Here is a 20,953-nt window from a genome sequence, read left to right as displayed (position 1 = left end):
GCCCCAACGATAATAATACACTATTTAAAAAGACCTAAGGCAATGAATTCCATTTCCAATGGAAAAAAAGAACTGTGCAAACAAGCTTAAAACTACTTTTTTTTTGTGCCAGTGTTATAAAATGTAGCTTTTAATAAAACCTTGACCCAAATGCTTCATAAAAGAATTTGGGTGGAAGGGAGAACAAACTTATCTCATTTAGGAAAAATAACAACTATCTTTTTCCTAATCTTCAACACACACAATTTAAACATGTACAATTGCTGTTACACTTTACACAATTCCTATGTAGTGGAGCAAGAACAAGGTCTAATAACAATTATAAACACTGGGTCAAGGCTTTACATAAAAATACGATCCATCCTACTTTCCCCCATAAGTTTCTAAAATATCACATACTTTCCTCAACATCTGCAGCCATCCAGGAATTTTTAGGAAACTTTTGTGCATGATCTTAATTCCTAATCCCTGGCTCTTTGGGCTCAGTGACAAAAGATCAAAACCACCAAAAGTGATGGTTCACTTGAAGTCAGATGAGAGACCCTGGCTCAATTAGTCTCATAGGATGAAAGCAGTGCTGCATCAACTGGCTCCATGCAGGAGGGGCACGTGAAGGATCTCATCAACCAGTCATCTATACAGTCCAGGTGATAGATGTGCATGCACGGCAGAAATCGAATTGGGTCCCCATAAACAAAGTCCATCATACAGATCACACACCTGTGGGGACAAGGAAGAAATCAGAAATTTTCATTAAGTAGCCTATTCCAGAATTCTTTACAAAGACAGGGTTAACCCAAATGCACACATACATATACAAGCAAAATACAAACCAAAATATAAATAAATCTTTAAAATTTTTAAAGCTACCCATTAACTCATTACCAAAAGCATGCAAACTGAAATTTTCCTAACATGCACTGATCCATCAATATTATTTTATTTTGATCTCTTGTTAATTCATAAGCCTTGAGAGCAACTAACTGAGCAAAGAGAACTACATTAAGGGTCAAACTCATTTTGTGCCTGAAAACAGTTAATTACAGGACACATCTACTATGATGCTTTAGGTAGGAAATCAAGTCAACTGTTTCCTTGCACTGAGTTCAGGGTAAACAGGAGTATATTCATTATATTAAATTCATTATATGTAAAAAGAGAATGATTGGGCCTGTGGTGGTGGTACACGTTTATAATTCCAGTACTTTGAGGACAGAAGCAAGCCAGTCAGGGCTATATAGTAAAAGACTGACTCAAAAACAAAGCAAAAACAGAATGACTAATTCTGGTCTACTCACATTGATGCTCTAAGTTAAAACTGTCGTCCTAACACTTTCAAGTCCACTGCACTTTTCTATAGTCTAAGAAGAAATCCAGTTCTACTCTAGAGTACTAGCTCAAAGCCAGTGTTCTAGGCAGATCTTGCTCTTAAGTACCGGTATTAATTAAATGGTGCTATATAGACAAACATTAACACAGTAAATTGGATAATTTCTGTTGATATTCCTCAAAATAGCTGTCCCTATTAAATCTCAAGACAGTGAAATTCCTCATTAGGCTTGAAAAAATTCCTTTCAGAATTCTCTCCTACCACTGACATTGCTTAATGGTGGACACCTAGGTCCAATCTCCAGTATCAAAAAGAAAAAAGCTACACAAATCTTCAAAATACAAATTTACTACTTACTCTCGGATCTTTTTTTCTGATCCGTCTCTTCCAGGGTCATAAACTCCTTTAGGCAGATGTTGTATAAGGCCTATTCTTTGAGCTATTCTAATTTGTTCCTCTTCAGTCAGTTGAGTTGCTAGCCGAGTCTGGCTAGGTGTTGGATGATAGACAGGAACGGGAACTTGTTCCTAAATATGAAAAGTGCAGGAAAAAATTATTTTAAAACCCATTTTCTGGGGTATATTAAATTACTTAGCTAAAGAAGGAAAATGGGCCCTGAGAAAAGTGGGAGGCTGGATAAATCATGCAACAGTTTTGACTATCTCACTGACCTTAGACACTTCTGCTCTGAACTGCAGAATAGCATTTCAAAATCAACAAAGACGTACTGGAGCCAGATATGGTTTCACACACCTTTAATCCCAACAGAGATTGAAGAAGCAAGGCCAGCCGGAGCTATACTTGAGACTTTGACAAAAAATATAGTGAAAGTAAATTTATAAAACCTGACAAGGGCTATGTCTATATTTGCTTCTGTTTCTTTTCATCTTTTCTGGCTTAATCCAAGGTTTCTCTATGTGGCCAACTTCACTTGCCTCTGCTGGGATTAAAGGTAAACTCTACCCTGTATAGGTGCTACTGCTCACTTCTGCCACCTTCTCCTACCTCAAAGTATAACCCTTAAATATTTACCAATAAATCATTTCCTATATACAAGGAAACAGCACAAAAAGATAATTATCAGTTTATGAAATCTAAATCACTAATTAGTAGAAACACTGGCCTTCAAAAATCTGCATAAAGCATCAGTAGGGTAATTTGTGAAAACAAATGGGCAGACTGGCTGGTACTCAATGGAAAGGGCCTTGGGTTCATATCTCCACATAACCATTTCTAAGAATACAAAAGAATACTTTGCATTCGGACTAACACAGTAATCTGCACCCCAGGCATATAATTCCAACTCAAGATACATTATTGAAAATCTGCTGGGCAGTGGTGGCACACCTTTAATCCCAGTATTCGGGAGGTAGAGGCAAGCAGATCTCTTTGAGTTCCAGGCTAGCCTGGTCTACAAATGAGTTCCAGGACAGCCAGGAATTCAGAGAAACTAAAAAACAAAAACAAAACAAAATTGAAAATTTAAGGTACTCATATTTCTGTAATCTGTATCATGTAACATCAGAATTTTACAAAATGTTATAAAAATTAATGTCTTAGACTAAGGAGCAATAAAGGAAAAAGAAAACTATATGCAAATTGCAATCAGCATTTCTTTTCCAAGTGACAATACTTAGCTTACTGCTTTAGATTTAACTTGGGTCCAAAAACAAACTATATTTCTGTTTTTTCTATAACCTTCTCAACTGAGAACTTCCAAATTATTATTTAAGACCTCTGCACCTTAGGTCCTCCTCTCCCCACCTTTTAAAGAATGTTATAGTGGCAAGTGGTGAGGTACCTACACATAATCCCTAGCACAGGGGACCAAGATTTCTTCCAACTTAAGACCAGCCTGATCTATACCAAGTTAGCCGGGGATACATAGTGTGACCTAACTCAAGTAAATAAAGATAAACAAGAGGTAAAGAGAGCACAAATAGTACAGAACTCAGTGTCTAGGCCACTCTACAATGACCTCGTTTAGTCACTCAAGGTGGCTAGCTCATCTCTGATTCCTCTTCCTCCTTTCCCTTATTCTGATTTTTTCCCCTTTACTTGTATTTCTGTATTTAGTGTTTGAGGTCAGAGAACAAATTGAATGAGTTGGGCTTCTTCTTCCAATATGTGGGTTCATGGGATTGAACTCAGCCACCTCATGCCCAACTTCCCCATTTTTGAGACAAGGTCTTGCATATGTAAGCCCAGGCTGGCCTATTGTTTGAGCTTCCCAAGCAATGTATTAGTCTTACCCAACCACCATTGATAGGATAACACATTTGTTCTACAAACACAAATTGAGATAATGATATTCACAACTGGAGAAGCAAGTAAATTTCAAAACAATATTTTCCTTAAGGCTTTACTTGGTTTCTCACAGGAATCTGCATTGTAGGAGGAGTTTGAAAAGTATTTGCCCTCAAGAGATAATTTTAAATTAAAATGTTCCTCCAGTTTGTGAGTTCAAGGCCAGCCTTGTCTACAGTGTGATTTCCAGGACAGTCAACACTGTACAAAGAAACATTGTCATGAAAAAACAAACATGCAGCAGTATAGAAAGCAATATAAAATGAACAGGAAGTAGTAAAATATGGTGACTAAATATGCTCACACAGGGCAAAGGAAAATTGTTGGGTTAGATACCCACCTCCTCCTCCTCAAAAAACAAAAAGAAGTTCAGGCACACTAAAAAAAATTTATATAACATTTGTTGTGCTGGAGAGCAAATGCAGAAAGAAACAAATGAAAATGTAAAATGTGGTTTTAATTCTAGCACTTGGGAGGCAGAGGCAGAGGGTCTGAGTTTGAGGCCACAGTATATTCTAGAACAGCCAGGCCTACACAGAGAGACCCTGTGTCAAGCCTTGTCTACATTCCCACCCCTCAACAAAGAAAATGTGTCTGCACTATCAATCAGGATTCAATTCCAGCATGGTAGTAGAGTATACCTGGAGCCCCAGCAATTCAGGTGGAGGCAAGAAAATCAAAAGTTCAAGGTCATCCTTGGCATAGACCCTCTCTCAAAAATTGTTTTTCAAGTTAGAAGTTTTACAATTTCTGAAACTAACACAATGAAATGGGGACATGCCTAAATAATATCCAAGGCTGGAAATAGTACAAGTCTGGCTTGTGGTGAAGGAAAAATAAAGTCACTACTAAAGAATGCAGTCTGTCACCAACAGCTGTATATTTCAGCCAGTAGGAAATGAGAGCTCACTCTTGATTTTTCTCCTTACACGCTGCTGTTGGCACCACCTCCTCTCCAGCTGCAATCTCTTACTGGGAATGTTTTCTCTAAATTTTGCCAGACTTACACTTAAGGCCATAAAAAGGAAGATTTGGAATAGTTGGTCTCGGCGTATGTTTTAAGTTCAGATGATTCATTAATTTTGACCATAAAAGGGTGAGGGACAACCCCCAAAGAGCAAATTACATTTATATGTAGTTTCCCAATGATACATACATGGAGAAATAAAAGCCTGCAGATCTATGATACTGAAACATTACATTTAATGGTATAAGCCAAAATGGCCTGCATATTTGAAAAAGAGTACTCCAAGAAAGGAGGCAGGCTGGTATTTTTTGTTTAAGGCAGATCTCATGTAGCCTAGACTATTGTTTAGTAGCCAGGGATGAACTTCTGATTCTCCTGCTTCTATATTCTGGGTTGTTGAAATCAGCTGTAAGATTATGATTAGTGTCCAACACATTGTTACATCCTAATCTTCACTTAGGTTAAGCAAACAAGAACTCTAACAACCTCAGTCCTGTTTTTTTATTAAATTTAAGGGGCTAGAGAGATGGCTCAACAGTTAACACTCTGAGTACATGCAAAGGATTCAAGTTCCCAACATCCATTTGGGGGAGCTCACAACTGCCTGCAACTCCAGAGGTTATGATGCTCTCTTCTTGACCTCTGTGGGTACTTGTACTCTGCATACATACCCACACAGATATGGATTATTAAGAAATAAACTGTAGTCATGCATGATGGTGTATGCCTTTTCCCAGTGCTTGGGAAGCAGACCCAGACAGATCTGTGAGTTTAAGAGCAGCCTGGTCTATATAGTGAGTTCTAGAGCAAAGATACACAGCAAGATCCTGTTGAAATTCATTTCAGAGCTAAAGAGATGGCTCAACAGCTAAAGGAACTTGCCACTAAGCCTGTCAAACCCAGTCAGAGTACCCAGGAACCATTTGGTAAAGGAGAGGACTTACTTCTAAACGCTGTCCACACATTGGCCATAGCACACTACTCCCCTCCCCGCCATCTTCCATTCCCCTCCACACAAAAGAAAATGTGTACTTAGGCATCTTTCTCTCCCCTAGATAAAATTAAATACTATTTTGTAGGCTTTCATATTTATAAAATTATGCAATTATCAGTCAATTTTAGAGAATTTGTCCCCTTTAAAAGAAATTCTGCATTTATTACCTGTCTATAGATTTGCCTATTTTAAGCATTTCCTGGGGACAGAATTGTACCATTATATGACCTGGTGTAGTGGCTCAAGCCTTCTATTCCAGAAGCCTGAGGCAATGAATTGAGTTCATGGCCTGCCAGAACACAGTGGATCCTATGCTAACTTGGGCATACTGTCTCAAAGGGGCAGGGGTAACAATCATTTCTGTGTTTATTATTTCACTCAGAATGCTTTCAACAACTCCTACTCTCCAGGGTGGTTTTAGTTTTGTTTTGTTTTGCTATTCTACCCTCTGAATATACCAGAATTTGGGTTGTTTTGATTTAGATGCTATCATAAAGTCACACTATTACAGAAATTCACTTAACATTTCTCTGGTACATACTCAGGAGTGAAACTCTCCACAAGCTTTTGAACAGCTGCCAATTTCCAAAGCACCAGTACCACTTTGAATTTACACCAGGAATGAATGGCTGATAGTCCCAATTTTCTCCTCATCACCAAAAACAGTAGGTATGGAATGGTAGCTGACTATGAGTAATGTTAATCATCCTTTGGTTTGCTGGCTGCTTTTTTAAAAATTAGGTCCATGTATTTTTATAGGACAAATACCACCATCTAGAGAAATGACATTTCTTGCATACATTTTCTTGTCTTCTATGGATCTTTTCACCTACTGTTCTTTTGTAGTATGTTGTGGGAAATTTGTCTGTGTTAGCGCTCCAATACTGTTAATGGAGTTGGACCTTGGTTTGGAGGGCAGAGTACACATTCAGCTGGCGGAGCTGACCAGAGTTTCCTGGTGGACTCAGAGGAAGCTAGAGGGACACAAAGGAGGAATAAGGAGTAGACGAGGAAGGAGAAGACGAGGATTTTCGAATCCGGAAGGTAGAGAAGAAAGCACGTGATTGTTTCTCCATCGCTCCGTGGATCTCTCAGGTTTATTCCCTATCCCTAATATTTAATTCCTGGGTTTTATTTATTTATTAATAAAACAGTAAAAGTCACTTAGTAGTACATATCCTTTTACTTTTGCTGAAAGTGCCAGGTATCTTCCCCAGGGCTTTGAACATGCCAAGCAAGTGTTCTCCCATGAGGCATTAATTTTTATGATAGAGAAGTTTTATTTTATGTTGACATGTGCATATTGAAAGTTTTTTTGGGGGGGAGACATGCTAACACGGAAGAATTCTCACCAAGCCTCACCCCTTAACAAAGAATTATATGCAACGTGTGACAACTGATAAGGATGTCTTCAACAAGATGAGCCCCCTAATTGGTCATCCAACTCCAAACGGTCTGGCCTAAAATCATTTACATATACATATATATAATATACACACACGTATATATACATGCATACACATATATACATGTGCAACACTGAACAAAAGACTCTGAGGGTTTGTATTTACATGTTTGTATATAAATGTAGAACATATGTTAACAGCCAGCCTGGTCTACAAGAGCTAGTTCTGGGACAGGCACCAAAGCTACAGAGAAACCCTGTCTCGAAAAAACCAAAAAGAAAAAAAAAAGAACATATGTAACAAAAATAAAGAGGCTAGGAATTTGAGATGGAGCAGGAGGAAGACATAGGAGGGACAGGAAGGATGATCTATTTTAATTAAAATCATTTAAACAACTTACTAAAATGATAACATTTCCAAAACCCCAGTGAAATATTTTAGATTAAGGTTTAAAGAAACAGGGATCTAGTATACTCACCTAAAACCCTGAGTGTTTCAAGGTCACTTAAAATTAGACTAGCTAGATTGTTTTATACTTTCTATTCAGATGTACAATCTACACAGGTGGTTCCTGTTTTATCACGCACAATAGAAATGCATTGGATTTCAATGCTGAGACTGTACTAAACCATGTACTGCAGGTACTTTCTGTTACACAATTCCATTTTACCATGTCAGTTTCTGTAAGTCCTCAAATGAAAAACTGGATTTTGACTTTCTTTCGGAGTTTTCCTCAGGGGCATAAGGATACAGCTCAGTGGTAAAGCTCCAAATAGTAAGTTCCAGAATAGCCTGAGTTGGTGAGATCATGTCAAACAATGCAAAACTCTTTAGAAAATTACAAGAGCAGTTCCAATGACCTAGGGTTAGTCAAAACTAAAAGCTCAAATGATGAAATAAGTTGGTCATGGCTAAAACTAAAAACTTGTATTTTCAGAGGCAATATAGTTCAGTCAGTAGCAGGGTTCCTGGCCAATATGCTGAAGGTTTGGAATCCAGTCCCCCTGTCAAAATCATCTCATCCTGTTCTGAGAACAAATGTAGGTAAGACTAAAACTCACAGAACTCTGGAATGCAAATGTAAAGCTGTTTAGAGCAAAGACATCTGCCCATTTGCCATTTATTTTAAGGATTTTTGTTTTGTTTCTGATTCGAGACAATCATGTAGTCCAGAGTAGTCAAGCACAGGTTGGCTAAATTGGCCTCTCCTGCCTACCTATCCAGTCCTAGATTATACATAGTGTAACCACAAACTGGTGGTTATTGTCAAATGGAAACTGCTTGCAGGATTCTTAAAATGCTCAATGGCAAAGATGGGAAACATTCTACCATCTTTACTACCACCAGTTTTACCAGCATACATACACACCTTAATAAAATGATCTAAATGAAAAAAAAATTATCAATTTAATAGAATATTTCAAGGTTTTAAAAATTGTATCCCAGGGGGCTGGAGAGATGGCCCAGCGGTTAAAAACACTGACTGTTCTTCCAGAGATTCTGAGTTCAATTCCCAGCAACCACATGGTGGCTCACAACCATCTATAATGAGATCTGGTGCCCTCTTCTGGGGCGTAGGTACTCATGCAGGCAGAACACTGTATATAACAAATAAATAAAACTTAGAAAAAAAAATAAAAATTGTATCCCTGGTTTGTAGGACAACATAGGAAAGAAAGTTATAAAATGTTGAGAGCTCGTTAGGTGGTGTGTGCACTCACATGCAGATGCATGCATGTATACATACAAATGACAAAGTAGACTTAAACATATGGTCATTTCTTATTCTTTTCCCCCCTTTTATTAATTTTTGGAGACAGGGTCTCTCTAAATAGTCCTGGCTGTCCTGGAACTCATTATATAAATGAGACTAGTTACAAAGAACTCATAAAGATACACCTGTCTCTGCCTCTTGAGTGCTGGTATTAAAGGTGTGCCACCACATGTAGCTATGGGTATTTTCAATTCATTAAAACAAATCGAATAGCCAGGCAGTGGTGGCGCACGCCTTTAATCCCAGCACTCAGGAGGCAGATGCAGGTGGACCTCTGTGAGTTCGAAGCTAGTGTGGTCAAAACTGTACAACTAAGTACAATTATCTTAAAGATTTTTAAAATATTTTTTAAATTTTTAATTAAAAAATATTTTTGACAGGGTCTCTCTACACAGCCCTTGCTGTCCAGGAGTTCACTAAAAAATCCATCTGGCTCTACCTCCCAAAGGAAGGCTGGGATTAAAAGTGTCACCATACCTAGTCTTTCTTAAACAACTTAAGCCTGAGTTTTAGCTCTAGAACACACATGGAGGAAAGAGAATACCTACAAGTTACCTTGAACTCCACATGTGTACTGTGACATGCCACTTCTCCCAATAAAGTAAATAAATGTAAAAAAGAATTTTATAAATCCAGTCACAGCTGGTGGCGTACACCTTTGATCCCAGCACTCAGGAGGCAGAGGCAGGTGGATCTCTGAGTTTGAGGCCAGCCTGGCCTAGTTCCAGGACAGGCTCCAAAGCCAGAGAAACCCTGTCTGGAACAACAACAACAACAAAAAACCCACAACAACAACAAAAACCAAAAACCAAAAACACAAAATCTAGTAATTCCCAAGAAAATTTTTACTTCAAATGTTTTAACAGTACAATGGCAGCTTAGCAGTAGTGCTTGCCTGGCATTCACAAAGCCCTAGGATTCAATCCCATGTACCACAAACAACCAGCAAATGTTGGCCATATTTACAAGTGTGGTAAGAGCAGGACAAGAATTATCTTTAAGTTCTAGATCTTAATATACTCTCTCAGGCTTTCCTTTATCTTAGTATTACATGGAGAACAATTGCTATTGTTTTTATTAGCAAAATAAGATGTCTCAAAAGCTTACAAATTATATAAATAAATAATATATGTATATTTATATTATATTTAAGTATGTGTGGTTAAGTGGTCAAAATAGTACCAGCATGCTTAGGAGATGTGATGCTGGAGATAGAACCCAGAGGCTCTGTGCTAGGTAAGCAGTCAATCTGAGCCACATCCCCATTTGTGTGTTGCTTTAACCGTACAAGATTCCATATCTCCCTGAACTCTAACTCATGTCGTCTTCCTATTGATAACTCTTCTAACTAGAACATCTCAATTGTTTTTACTCACTTTTTTAGTAAGGCTCCATGTAAGATTTCACAGGAAGCCCTCATCAACTAAATGGCAAGTTCATGATTCATTACACTATCATACAGTAACAGACTTCAAAAGTCTGTATTAGGGACTAGAGATAAACTAAGAGCACTTGTTGCTCTTGCAAAGGACCCAGGTTCTATTCCAAGCACCCACATGGTGGCTTAAACACTTGTAAACCCAGATCCAGGGGATCAAACAAGTATGCATTTGATGTACACATATGCATGCAGGCAATACAGAGCAAAATTATTTTTAAAAAACCTAAAAGCCCATAAACTAATACTAATAATTTCATACTAGTTTTATCTCCTGAACCAGCTAGTTCCTTGAAAGTAAGGGATTCATCACTTCTTTCTCCTTGGTGTATAACACATATTGAAAGAGGATACAGGAAGCTTCGGTGGATAAGAAAGCATGATGACCTAAGTTTGATCCCTAAGACCCACATAGGAGAGAACTCCTAAACCACATAAATAAATTTGAAGACTGATTTTTGAATATTTAGAAATCTAAAGAATTTCTACTGAGAAACATACTTGGATTTCCACACTTTCAGATTCTTTACTGTATGCTTTCTAGTTAATAACAAGAAAATTACTTATCTAGCTCCTGAGAGCACACATCAGGCTGGTTATTTAATTAAAAGATGTTTATAAGACTGGAGATATGGCACAGCATTTAAGAGCACACACACACACAGCTCTTTCAGAAGAGTTAGCTTCCTGGAACCTATCTATATAGGGCAGCTCGCAACTGACTAACTCCAGCTGTAAAGTCTTCTAGACTCCGTGGGCACCAACACACACACACACACACACACACACACACACACACACACACACACACATAAAAAGAAAAATTAATCTAAAAATCCTGTACTTGCAACCCAACATTAAATATGATAAAGAAACATCTAGATTTTTATGGCACAATATTCCCAATTTGTTTTAAAATACATGAGATTTACCACTTTAATATAAGTTTATAGCTTAGTACTATTACATATAATCATTACCCACATCTACCTCTAAAACTCAATTGTCTATCTACTAAACCAAGCGATCTGCATGTTCAACCTGTATCCCATGGTCACATTTCATAGGATAGCTATATGGGTCTAACACATTTGCAGATGGCATCATAATGTCAAAACACCTACTAGTAACTCCGTTTACTTGATAATTTATTTGAGTACAGATTTGTACAACACAAAGGACAGAGTACTTTCTCTGAATTTGTCAATGGACTAGACATGGTTGACGTATTTATTGCCTGTATATTAAACAATTATTGTACTTATTGATATAGTTTCTTATATTAGTTAGAGCTGTTTTTATTTTATTTTAGACAAAAAGAGAGACAAAGGCAGAGGAATCTGTTAGTTAAGGTCACCCTGGGCTACAGAACTCTGTCTAAAAGAGAAACAGCTCACACAAAGGTGATTCCAGCACTTGGGATCCCACACCTTTAATCCATCCCAGAACTAGGGAGGTAGAGACAGGAGTGATATGGTTGGGTAAAGAGGACTATATAAGGCAGGAAGAGACAGGAGCTCAGTGCAGTCTGAGGTTTGGTGGAGAAAGTTGCAATCTGAGGATGACAAGTCTGAGGAGACAATCTGAGGACAGGATCACTCCTTTGGTCTGAGTATTAGGAGAGGTAAAAGAACTCTCTAGTGGCTGGCCACTTTGCTTCTCTGATCTTCAGCATTAACCCTTATATCAGACTCTGGGTTTTTATTATTAATACCAAATAGAATGTGCTATACAGAATAGAAACCTATCATTTTTAACCATGTATCTGAAGGCAATACTTGGAAGACACATACTCAAAACAGCAAAATATGTACCATTTCTTCTAGGGGCAGGGGTGCGTTCATACATGCACGTGTGTGTGTGAGAGTGTGTGTGTTGCACACCTTTAATCCCCGCAGTTGGAAAGCGACAGTCAGATAGCTCTTTAAGTTTAAGGTCAGCCTGTCCTACACAGCAAGTTCCTGGTCATCCAGGCCCATATAGGAAGACTTTTCTGATTACATCTGTGAGTACCCTTCAATTACTATCCCCATTTCTGGAATTTACCCTGGCTAAAATTTAGTGAAGAACAACAACAATAACAACAAAAAGTAACTAAAGAAAAGGAAAGCAAAGAAATGGCACATGGTGGGGGGGGGGGGTTGAAGAAAACATTCATAGTAGCCATCTGTAAAAATTTTTTCCATTTAGAAATAAAGCCCTGAAAAACAGAACCATGCTGGGTATGATGGCATATGCCTTTAACCCTAGCATTTGGGAGGTAGAGGTATAAAGACAAGGAGTTGGAGGTCATTCCCAATTACATTTCAAGTTCAAGTCCAGCCTGAGCTACTTCAGACCCTGTCATGAATAAGCACAGAAACAAATCTAAAATTTCTCAAATGCCTTTAATCTCAGCACTGGGAGGCAAGGTAAATCTTAATTTGAGGCCAGCCTGGTCTATAAGTTAATTCCAATACAGCCAGGGTCATACAGAGAAACTTTGTCTCCAAAAACAAAAGAATCTGTCCTATAGCAAGTATTCTGTTTTATGAAATTGAGATCTAAAACCAAGTTTTATCTAAAAATTAGGAAAATCAAGTTCAGATTTTTTTTTATACCAAGTAACTCTCATCTCATTGCCCATCTTCTCATGTTACTCTATACATTAGTTCTAGAATTAAACTGTTGACACAGACTGGAACAGGCATCCTTAATAACATTTAATTCAAAGACTCAGTTCAAAGTCAGACACAAACCACAAAAATTTCAACAATTGTCACAAATGAAAGTCAGGGGTCACCGGGCAGTGGTGGCGCACACCTTTAATCCCAGCACTTGGGAGGCAGAGGCAGGCGGATCTCTTGTGAGTTTGAGACCAGCCTGGTCTACAGAGCTAGTTCCAGGACAGGCTCCAAAACCAGAGAAGCCCTGTCTCGAAAAACCAAAAAAAAAAAAAAAAAAAAAAAAAAAGAAAGTCAGGGGTCTATGAGATGGCTTTCAGGTAATGACACTTGGGACCAAACATATGCGCCTGAAGATCTCAGTTTGATCCTTGAATTCCCATGAAAATGGAAGACACCTGCAAAGTGATCCTCTGATTATCACACCTATGCCATAACACAAAGTGCACTCCAAGTTGTGTGAGTAAGCATGTGCAAGTGTGCACACATACAATTTTCATTCAACAAAACAAAATGGAGTAATGGTCAAAGTCTTTTTAATCCCAGCAGAGAGGCAGGTGAACTTCTGTACCTCAGCAGTCAGGCACACACACAGACATACAAAACAAAACAACACAGAAGGCAAAACTGTCCAGTCTAGTTGGACTACAAACTGTATAAGAGAAAATATAGGGCTACAAAGGCCTGAAAGGCACAGAGTTAAAACCACACAAAGAGTACTTAGATCAACATTAGTCAAAGAACCACTAAGGATTAATCCACAAAGGATCTGATCTGGGGCAAGGTAGAAGGGAAAGGGTAGAAAAGACTTCAATTATGCTATTGTTGCAGGAATTAATGAGAATCTCAATTAAGTTGATGACAACACAGAAAAGACATACTTCTATGCTAGCCAAATAGTCACTAGGTGTCAATATTTTGATTTATCTTTCAAACAAGGTCTGATGTCACGCAGGCTGGCCTTGAACTTCTGCCTCCACCTCCTGCATGTCTACAATATTTACAGTGCTGTACATCAATAAAAAGTTTAATATATCATTCTCATTTGATGAAGTTAATCTGGAAACCAAAAATTACGAAATTACCCAACAGCTAAACTGGGTATGGTAGCACACACTTTCCGGATTGCTATCTGCTCTACATAACCAGTTTCAGACAAGCAAGGGCAACTTAGAAAAGTCTATTTTATGTATATGACCCATACACATGCAGAAAACCAGAGACTGGTATGGGTGGTGAATATGGGTCTCCAGCAGGAACAAGTGCTTTTAACTGCTGAGTCACCTCTCCAGTCCTGCTGGTCTAGATTTTTAAAGAGAAGTTACTTTTTGTAACTTAAGGACACACCTGGACTTTTCAAAAAAAAAAAAAACTACCAAATGCATGCAGGAGCCCATGAAGGCCAGAAAAGGGCATTGGATCCCCTGGAACTGATGTTTAGGCAATTGTGACCCATATGGAAGTGCTGGTAACAAAATCCAGTTCTTCTGTGTAAGGGCTTTTAATCACTGAATCACCTACCCTTTAGACTAGGTCTTTTAACAAGATACAGGGTTTCTCTGTAGCTTTGGAGCTTGTCCTGGCACTAGCTCTTGTAGACCAGGCTGGCCTCGAACTCCCAGAGATCTGCCTGCCTCTGCCTCCCAAGGCTGGGATTAAAGGCTTGTGCCACCACCGCCCGGCCAAGATATTTTTAAAGAAAGTCTTATTCAGGGCTGTGGGTTCAGTTCACCTCATGAGCTCCTGAATCTGGATCACCAGCACCCACCCAAATATAGGCTGACTGGGCACAGCAAAGCACTTTACATGTGCTGGGAAGGCAGGGATCCTTGGAGCTCTTAAGACAGTGAGCTCAGCCAAACTGATGAGGTCCTGGTTCAGAGAGAGTATCTCAAAAGGTAAGGTGGAGTTAGGCATGGTGGCATCCAGAGTCTTTAATCCTAGCACTAGGAGGCAGAGGCAGGGGTATTTGTTAGTTCAAGGCCAGTCTATAGTCTACAAAATGAGTTTCAGAATGGTCAGGGCTACACACAGAAACAAAAAGACCCTGCTTCAAAAACACAAAAAACCAACCTCTGGCCTCCATGTATATTCGCACATGCAAATGACCATATACATAACACACAGAAGCATTATTCAATCATAATTTAAAATATGCAAAACACAAATGTTTTCCTGTTTGTGAAAGTAGCCCCCCCCCCCCCGCCATTTTACATGTAAGCACTAGAGTCAGAATTTGAAAACAGGTCCATGTGAGTCTAAAACGAAAAAGAAAAGATGGCAAAGTGCTTGCGATAAGCAGGACGACCTGACTTTGGTCTCCAAAATCTATGTAAAAAGACTTTTGTAGGGGAGCTGGAAAGATGGCTCAGTGGTTAAGAGCACTGCCTGCTCTTCCAAAGGTTCTGAGTTCAATTCCCAGCAACCACATGGTGGCTCACAACCATCTGTAATGAGATCTGGTGCCCTCTTCTGGCCTGCGAGAGCGCGCGCGCGCGCGCGCGCACGCGCGCACACACACACACACAGACAGAATATTGCATACATAATAAATAAATAAATAAATAAATAAATAAATAAATAAAGACTTTTGTAGAGCTGGGAAGCTATAGATAATGGATCCCTAGCCAGTCAACCCTGCAACAAACCAGTGAGATCTTACCTCAAAAAAAAAAAAAAAAATCGAGGCAACAGCATCTGAGCAATAACAGTTAAGGTTGGTTGTCATCTAGCCTCCATACGCACAACCACATGAGATACTAGCACCTGGGGGGGTGAGGCCAAACTGACTGAAGTTCAAGACCAATCAGAATTGCACACCCTGTCTCCCAAACAATCCATTTCAAACTAAAGATATTCCTGGATTTATAGTGGAGTTAACCCTGATAAAGCCACAGTAAGTCAAAAACATCCTTAGGTTAAAATTTCATTTAGTATTATCTTCCCCTACCAACAACATAGCTTAGTAATATAGTAGAGTTCAAAAGTATCCTTGTGATACCCTGGCTAAAGGAGAGCTGAAGACTTTGTTTTTTTGCCTAGCATTAAAGAGTAACAAAGTAGGGTCTGGTGATGCAAGCTTGTAATCCCAGCATTTGGGAAGCTGCCGAAGGAAGTCAAGGTCAGCTAAGACTATATAGTTTATTCTGAGCAAGCTTGGACTACATATAAAGACCTTGTCTCAGAACAAACAAAAATCAAAAATCTCCTCTATACCAGTATAGGAAAAAAATAAAAATTCAAAGTATAGACTATCATGTATTACTTTTAATACACCATGAATCTGTTGAGATGAAACAAGTCAGGATAACCTATAAATACTGTAAAATTGAGACACACCAATCTACATATATTCATAAACTCCTGAACAGAATGTAATCCTTAACACTCTGGATAGAGATTTCAAGCATTCTCCCATAAAATGCATACTTTATTGTGGCAGCCAATAATTATGTAAGGCAAAAAAGTGAAATTATTTTAATCAATAACTTTTAAACCAATTCTTATATTTACTATTAATGGCATTTGGCTTTTTAGGTATGCTTATTTTTTCCTGGAGACAAAAATCTCAGATGGGGCTGGAGAGATGGCTCTGCGGTTAAGAGCGTTGCCTGTTCTTCTAAAGGTCATCCTTGGCTACAGTCAGTTGTGAGCCAGCCTAGGCTACAGGAGACCCTGCTCAGGAATGTAGTACAGTGTTAGCCTAGCATGTGTTTGATCTCCAGTGCAGTCCCTCATCCAAAATTTCCCTCACTACCAAAAACAAAAAATAAAAACTTGAAGGTGGTCAGGGAATCAGTCATGCATTCACGGTGAAACCTAGGGAGTTATCCAGTCAGAGAACAGGACAAAGGTCTGAGACCTAGACTATCTTAGTACAATCAGAAGGCCAGGGGAAGAGCTGGACTAGGACTTAGGAAATTTTTCTAAAATCAAATATGGATCCATTAAAGAGTTTAGTAGAGTACCGTGGTCCCACTACCCTAGCTGCTAGGTTGAGAACACGGTGAGAGAAGAGGGTGAAACCAGACTAGATAGGTTACAGAACCTGGTATGATGCTCACCCCTGCAATCACTCAGGAGGCTGAGTCAGGAGCTTAAGTCTCAGAGTGACACCTTGTCTCAAAATACAAGAGAAATAAAAATACAAAATGAAATCAGCAACAAAAATTTAAGAAAAAAACACCCAAGAAACAAGGGCTCCATGCAAATGCATAATGGTGCATAATTTGTTTTATTTTGAACTATGCTTCGTTTGTTTGGTGCACATATAAAACCCAGAGAGTCTCACATACTAAGCACATTTCTACCACTAAGCTACACACCAGGATGTCAAGCTCAAATAAAGTCTGTCAGTTACTGTTAGTAGAAATTGCTGAACCTTGACATACCTGTATACTGTACAACCTTAATACAAAAACTATGTTTTAAGTACTTGTCACAGGAGAACAAACACATGCTCTTTTAATGTTATAATCAGGTATTTCCCACTTAAAGACCTATTGCAACTGAGTCTATTCTTTGTTTTTTCTTTTTCTTTTTTTTTTTTTTGAGACAAGGTCCCATTATTTATCCCTGGCTGGCCTGGAACTTGATAGTCAATCAGGTTGGCCTGGAACTCAAGATCCACTTCTGCCCCAGCTCTGACTCCCAGCTGCTGGGATTTAAAGGTGTATGCCACCGTGGCCAGTCTGAAGCTATTCTGTAAAAAATAGCTATTATGTTATATATCACTGTAGCTATTATGTTAATATACTATTCTTTTAAAAAGTCTAGATATAAATAATTTACTTTGGACTGCTACTTTCCCAAATCATGTAAAAACAAGTATTAGTAAGACTTCAAGGGGACATTATTTCTACAGCTTTATTTTAAAAGAATTTTAACCTAGAGAAAGGGTCTCACTCTTTAGCCCAGACCAGCATAGAATGCACCATGTATTGCTGACCTCAAATAAAACTCACTATGTAGAGCTGACTGTCTGCAATCCTCCCGCCTCAGCCCTTCTTCCAAGTACTAGGATGACAGGCATGAGCTACCATGTCAGACTAAGATTTTTTTTATGATCTCACCTTTTAAGGTAACCATTTTCTTCCGATTCATACTAACTTTGCAGATCAGTATCTGCTGGGTCATTCACTTCAGGAAAAGGCAACCACAATAATTTCCACTGTCAAAAATAACACATTCCAAAAAAAAAAGTACTGTTTTTATCCCGTTGGAAAGGACAAAAATATAGTTCCCATAAACTCTAAAATTATGGTAGTGGTAACAGAGAAAGGAACAAGTCATATTTCAATTTTCCTAGAAAGAAGCTAAGAAGTATAGACTTTGGGGGGAAGTTTGCTTATGACACCTAAATAAATATATCTGTTCAATAGCTATCGTAGAGGGAGAAACAGCAAGTTATGGACAGATACGTGAAAGAGAGGTCTGGTGGTTATACGCCTGTAATTCCAGCAACTCTGGAGGATGAGGCAGTAGGACAAAGTTCAAGACCTATCTGGGTGACTCTGTGAGACACTGAAAATAAAACCTTTAAAAAGGGGGCAGGGAGACTGGAGTCATAGCTCTGCAGTAGTGCTTTGCTAGCATGTACAGGAGGGCTCTCAGTTCAATTCCTGCTACTGATAAAATAAGAGTCTGCTCCTGGAGCAACTTAAACAAGCTGGGAGAAACAGGGTACATAAGTATAGTTAATACTGCATTTTTATGTGACAGAAATCGCATGAAACATTGAGAACGGAGCTTTTATTCTTCATTTATCTCAGTTGGAGTATCTACAATGAATCTGATGCTGGGGTATAAAAAAGCACCTGAAAATGTCTCAAACTCAGCTTATACAAGGGGAGGGGAACACATATTTCAAGGATGAGACAACATTACCTAAACAAAGATACTAAATTATTATAGGCACGGTATTGCTTCTATAAGTGCAGAGGGTTCATGGGGGAACATATCCAGGAAATCTAGGGAGGAAGGAGGGGAATGTCAGGACTTCAGATACTGAGCTGAGTCCTTAAAGAGGATTAGATGTTCACCTGAGCAACCTTGGGGAAAAGGATCCTAGCAGAAAGATCACCTGGTGTGAAGACAAAATTGTCAACAGCCTGATTTGGTAAGCCTGAAATACAGAGGCTTCTGCGAGGCTACAATGAAGACCGGACTAACCAAAGAGCCCTAAAGGGGTCAGGAAATCAGCATATATGATCCCTTTTCTCCCAATGATGAGAAACTGCTTTACACAGAATTGAGAAAAGAAAACTAATGATGTCACCACATAAAATCAAAAGGCGACTACCCAGTTAGAAAACTGGCCTCTCTTCAGGAAAATACTAAAGAATTGCATTCAAACCCACCTGGGAGTTTACTGAGTATCATTTAGAAAGACCCATTCAAGAGTCTTTATCAGGGGGCTGGAGAGATGGCTCAGAGGTTAAGAGCATTGCCTGCTCTTCCAAAGGTCCTGAGTTCAATTCCCAGCAACCACATGGTGGCTCACAACCATCTGTAATGAGGTCTGGTGTCCTCTTCTGACCTGCAGTCATACACACAGACAGAATATTGTATACATAATAAATAAATATTTAAAAAAAAAAGTCTTTATCAAGAGAAGGCCTTAAGTAACAGATGGCGTTTTCCAAGTCATGCTGAAAGGTCTCTAATGTTCAAGATAATCAAGGTTTCATTAAGTCAACTTACTTAAAAGGTGTGTCACAGGGGTGGAGCAAAAGAGGAGGGGCTTAAAAATTACCACATATGTATAAATAAACAAGTAACTCTTCATGAAGAGAAGGCTAAAATCCCCACTTGGAATTCTACCTCTCAAGTAGATGGTAAAAAAAAAAACATCCTACCAGAACCAATTCTCAAAGATAGGGTGGGAGAGAAGACACAAATATAAAGGGGTGGGGGGTTGACAACCTACCCACAACCCATAATCCTGTTGGCAGTCTCTTGAGGAAATCACACAACTCAGACATAAAGGCAGGAAAACCATGTCATCCTTAACTCCAGAAGCTAACTACCAGACACCAGCCAAGGGGATATGATTACAGACGCGATTCCTGAACTCAAGGACAGAACACCGTCCCCAAACGGTGCCCAAGGGGAAGGCGAGACCGCTCGCTCCCCGTCCGAGGACTGGGCAGCAGACACCCAAGGCCAGCCCCGAAGGGGTCAGTGCCCCCCCCCCAGGCTAGGCCGCGGAGGCCAAGGGCAGAGGGCCTGAGCCGCCTCCCCTCCCGCCGCGACACACACCCTCCCCTACCTGATATGGCGGCGGCGGCTCCTGATCTGGCTCCGTCCCCTCGCCGAAGCTAGCCCGGTCGGACTGAGACTCGTGAAGCAGGGAGATGTCATCCGAGGTCGGGGATTTGAGGCAGTTCCCCATCTTCCGGGGCTGGGGTGTGTGCGTGCGATCTGGGGGAGGAAGAAAGCTGGGACCCGGTCTCTCGCACACTCAGCGGCCAGCGAGCTCGGCGCCGCGGAGTCCGAGGCGGCAGGCCCGGGGGCTCAGGCGGCGGCTCCCCCGCGCCCCGGCGCCGCCGAGGGGCCGCTCATGCCAGCCCCCGGGGCAGGGGGCGCGAGGCTAGGCCGCGGGCTGCGCCGGGGTCGCGCCGGGAGCCTGAGGGGGGCGGGGGCGGGGAGACCGAGCGCTTCCCCCACCCCGCCCCCCGCGGGGCGGCGGCGGCCACGGGGCTGCTGGGCCTAATCCAGGTCAGGAGCGGGGGGCGCGGCCGTCGCGGCTGCCTTAGCTGCTGCCTCAGCTGCTGTTGCCCCTGCCGACGCTGGAGCCGCGGCCCGGGGCCTCATCCTACTCCGCCTCAGCGCGGCGGCGGCAGCCAGAACGAGGCCAGCCGGGCCTACGTCACGCCGCCGTGCGTGCTCCGTCCCCGCCCCGGGCTCCGCGCGCCCCGCCCCCAGCGGGGCTGTGAGTTTAAGGTCCTGACTGGGTACCTGCCCGGTTCCTCCGGCGTCCCTTTGGCGTCCGGCCAGCGCCCCGCTCGCGGCCCGAGGTTGCTCCCTCACCTGCGCGACGTCCTCAGAGACTCTTCCCCTGCTTGACGTTTCT

The 20,953-nt window shown here is 40.5% G+C and overlaps 1 protein-coding gene across 1 annotated transcript; it reads right to left on the bottom strand.

Moving 5' to 3' along the window:
- Positions 1-114: 114 nt before the first annotated feature.
- Rnf11 (ring finger protein 11) lies at positions 115-20,414 on the bottom strand. Its single transcript, XM_050136212.1, has 3 exons — positions 20,150-20,414; positions 1,688-1,857; positions 115-720 (listed from the first exon to the last, which is right to left on the bottom strand). The coding sequence occupies exons 1-3, from the start codon at positions 20,270-20,272 to the stop codon at positions 549-551; spliced, it is 465 nt and encodes a 154-aa protein (XP_049992169.1). The 5' UTR covers positions 20,273-20,414; the 3' UTR covers positions 115-548.
- Positions 20,415-20,953: the final 539 nt, after the last annotated feature.

The sequence above is a fragment of the Alexandromys fortis genome, unplaced genomic scaffold, assembly GCF_014885135.2.
Source record: "Alexandromys fortis isolate MF-2015 unplaced genomic scaffold, M_Fortis_MF-2015_v1.1 scaffold_13, whole genome shotgun sequence".
NCBI classification, from domain to species: Eukaryota; Metazoa; Chordata; class Mammalia; order Rodentia; family Cricetidae; genus Alexandromys; species Alexandromys fortis.
Note: the sequence above shows the minus strand (reverse complement) of the source record. Positions and strands in the feature narration are given on the sequence as shown.

What these genes read in the sequence shown, in the direction of transcription:
- Rnf11 (XM_050136212.1), bottom strand. Translation starts at nt 20,272, where the DNA reads ATGGGGAACTGCCTCAAATCCCCGACCTCGGATGACATCTCCCTGCTT. An exon ending in AGCCGCCGCCGCCATATCAG is followed by an intron (nt 1,858 to 20,149) that starts GTAGGGGAGGGT and finishes TTTCATATTTAG; the next exon opens with GAACAAGTTCCCGTTCCTGT. An exon ending in TCAGAAAAAAAGATCCGAGA is followed by an intron (nt 721 to 1,687) that starts GTAAGTAGTAAA and finishes TTGTCCCCACAG; the next exon opens with GTGTGTGATCTGTATGATGG.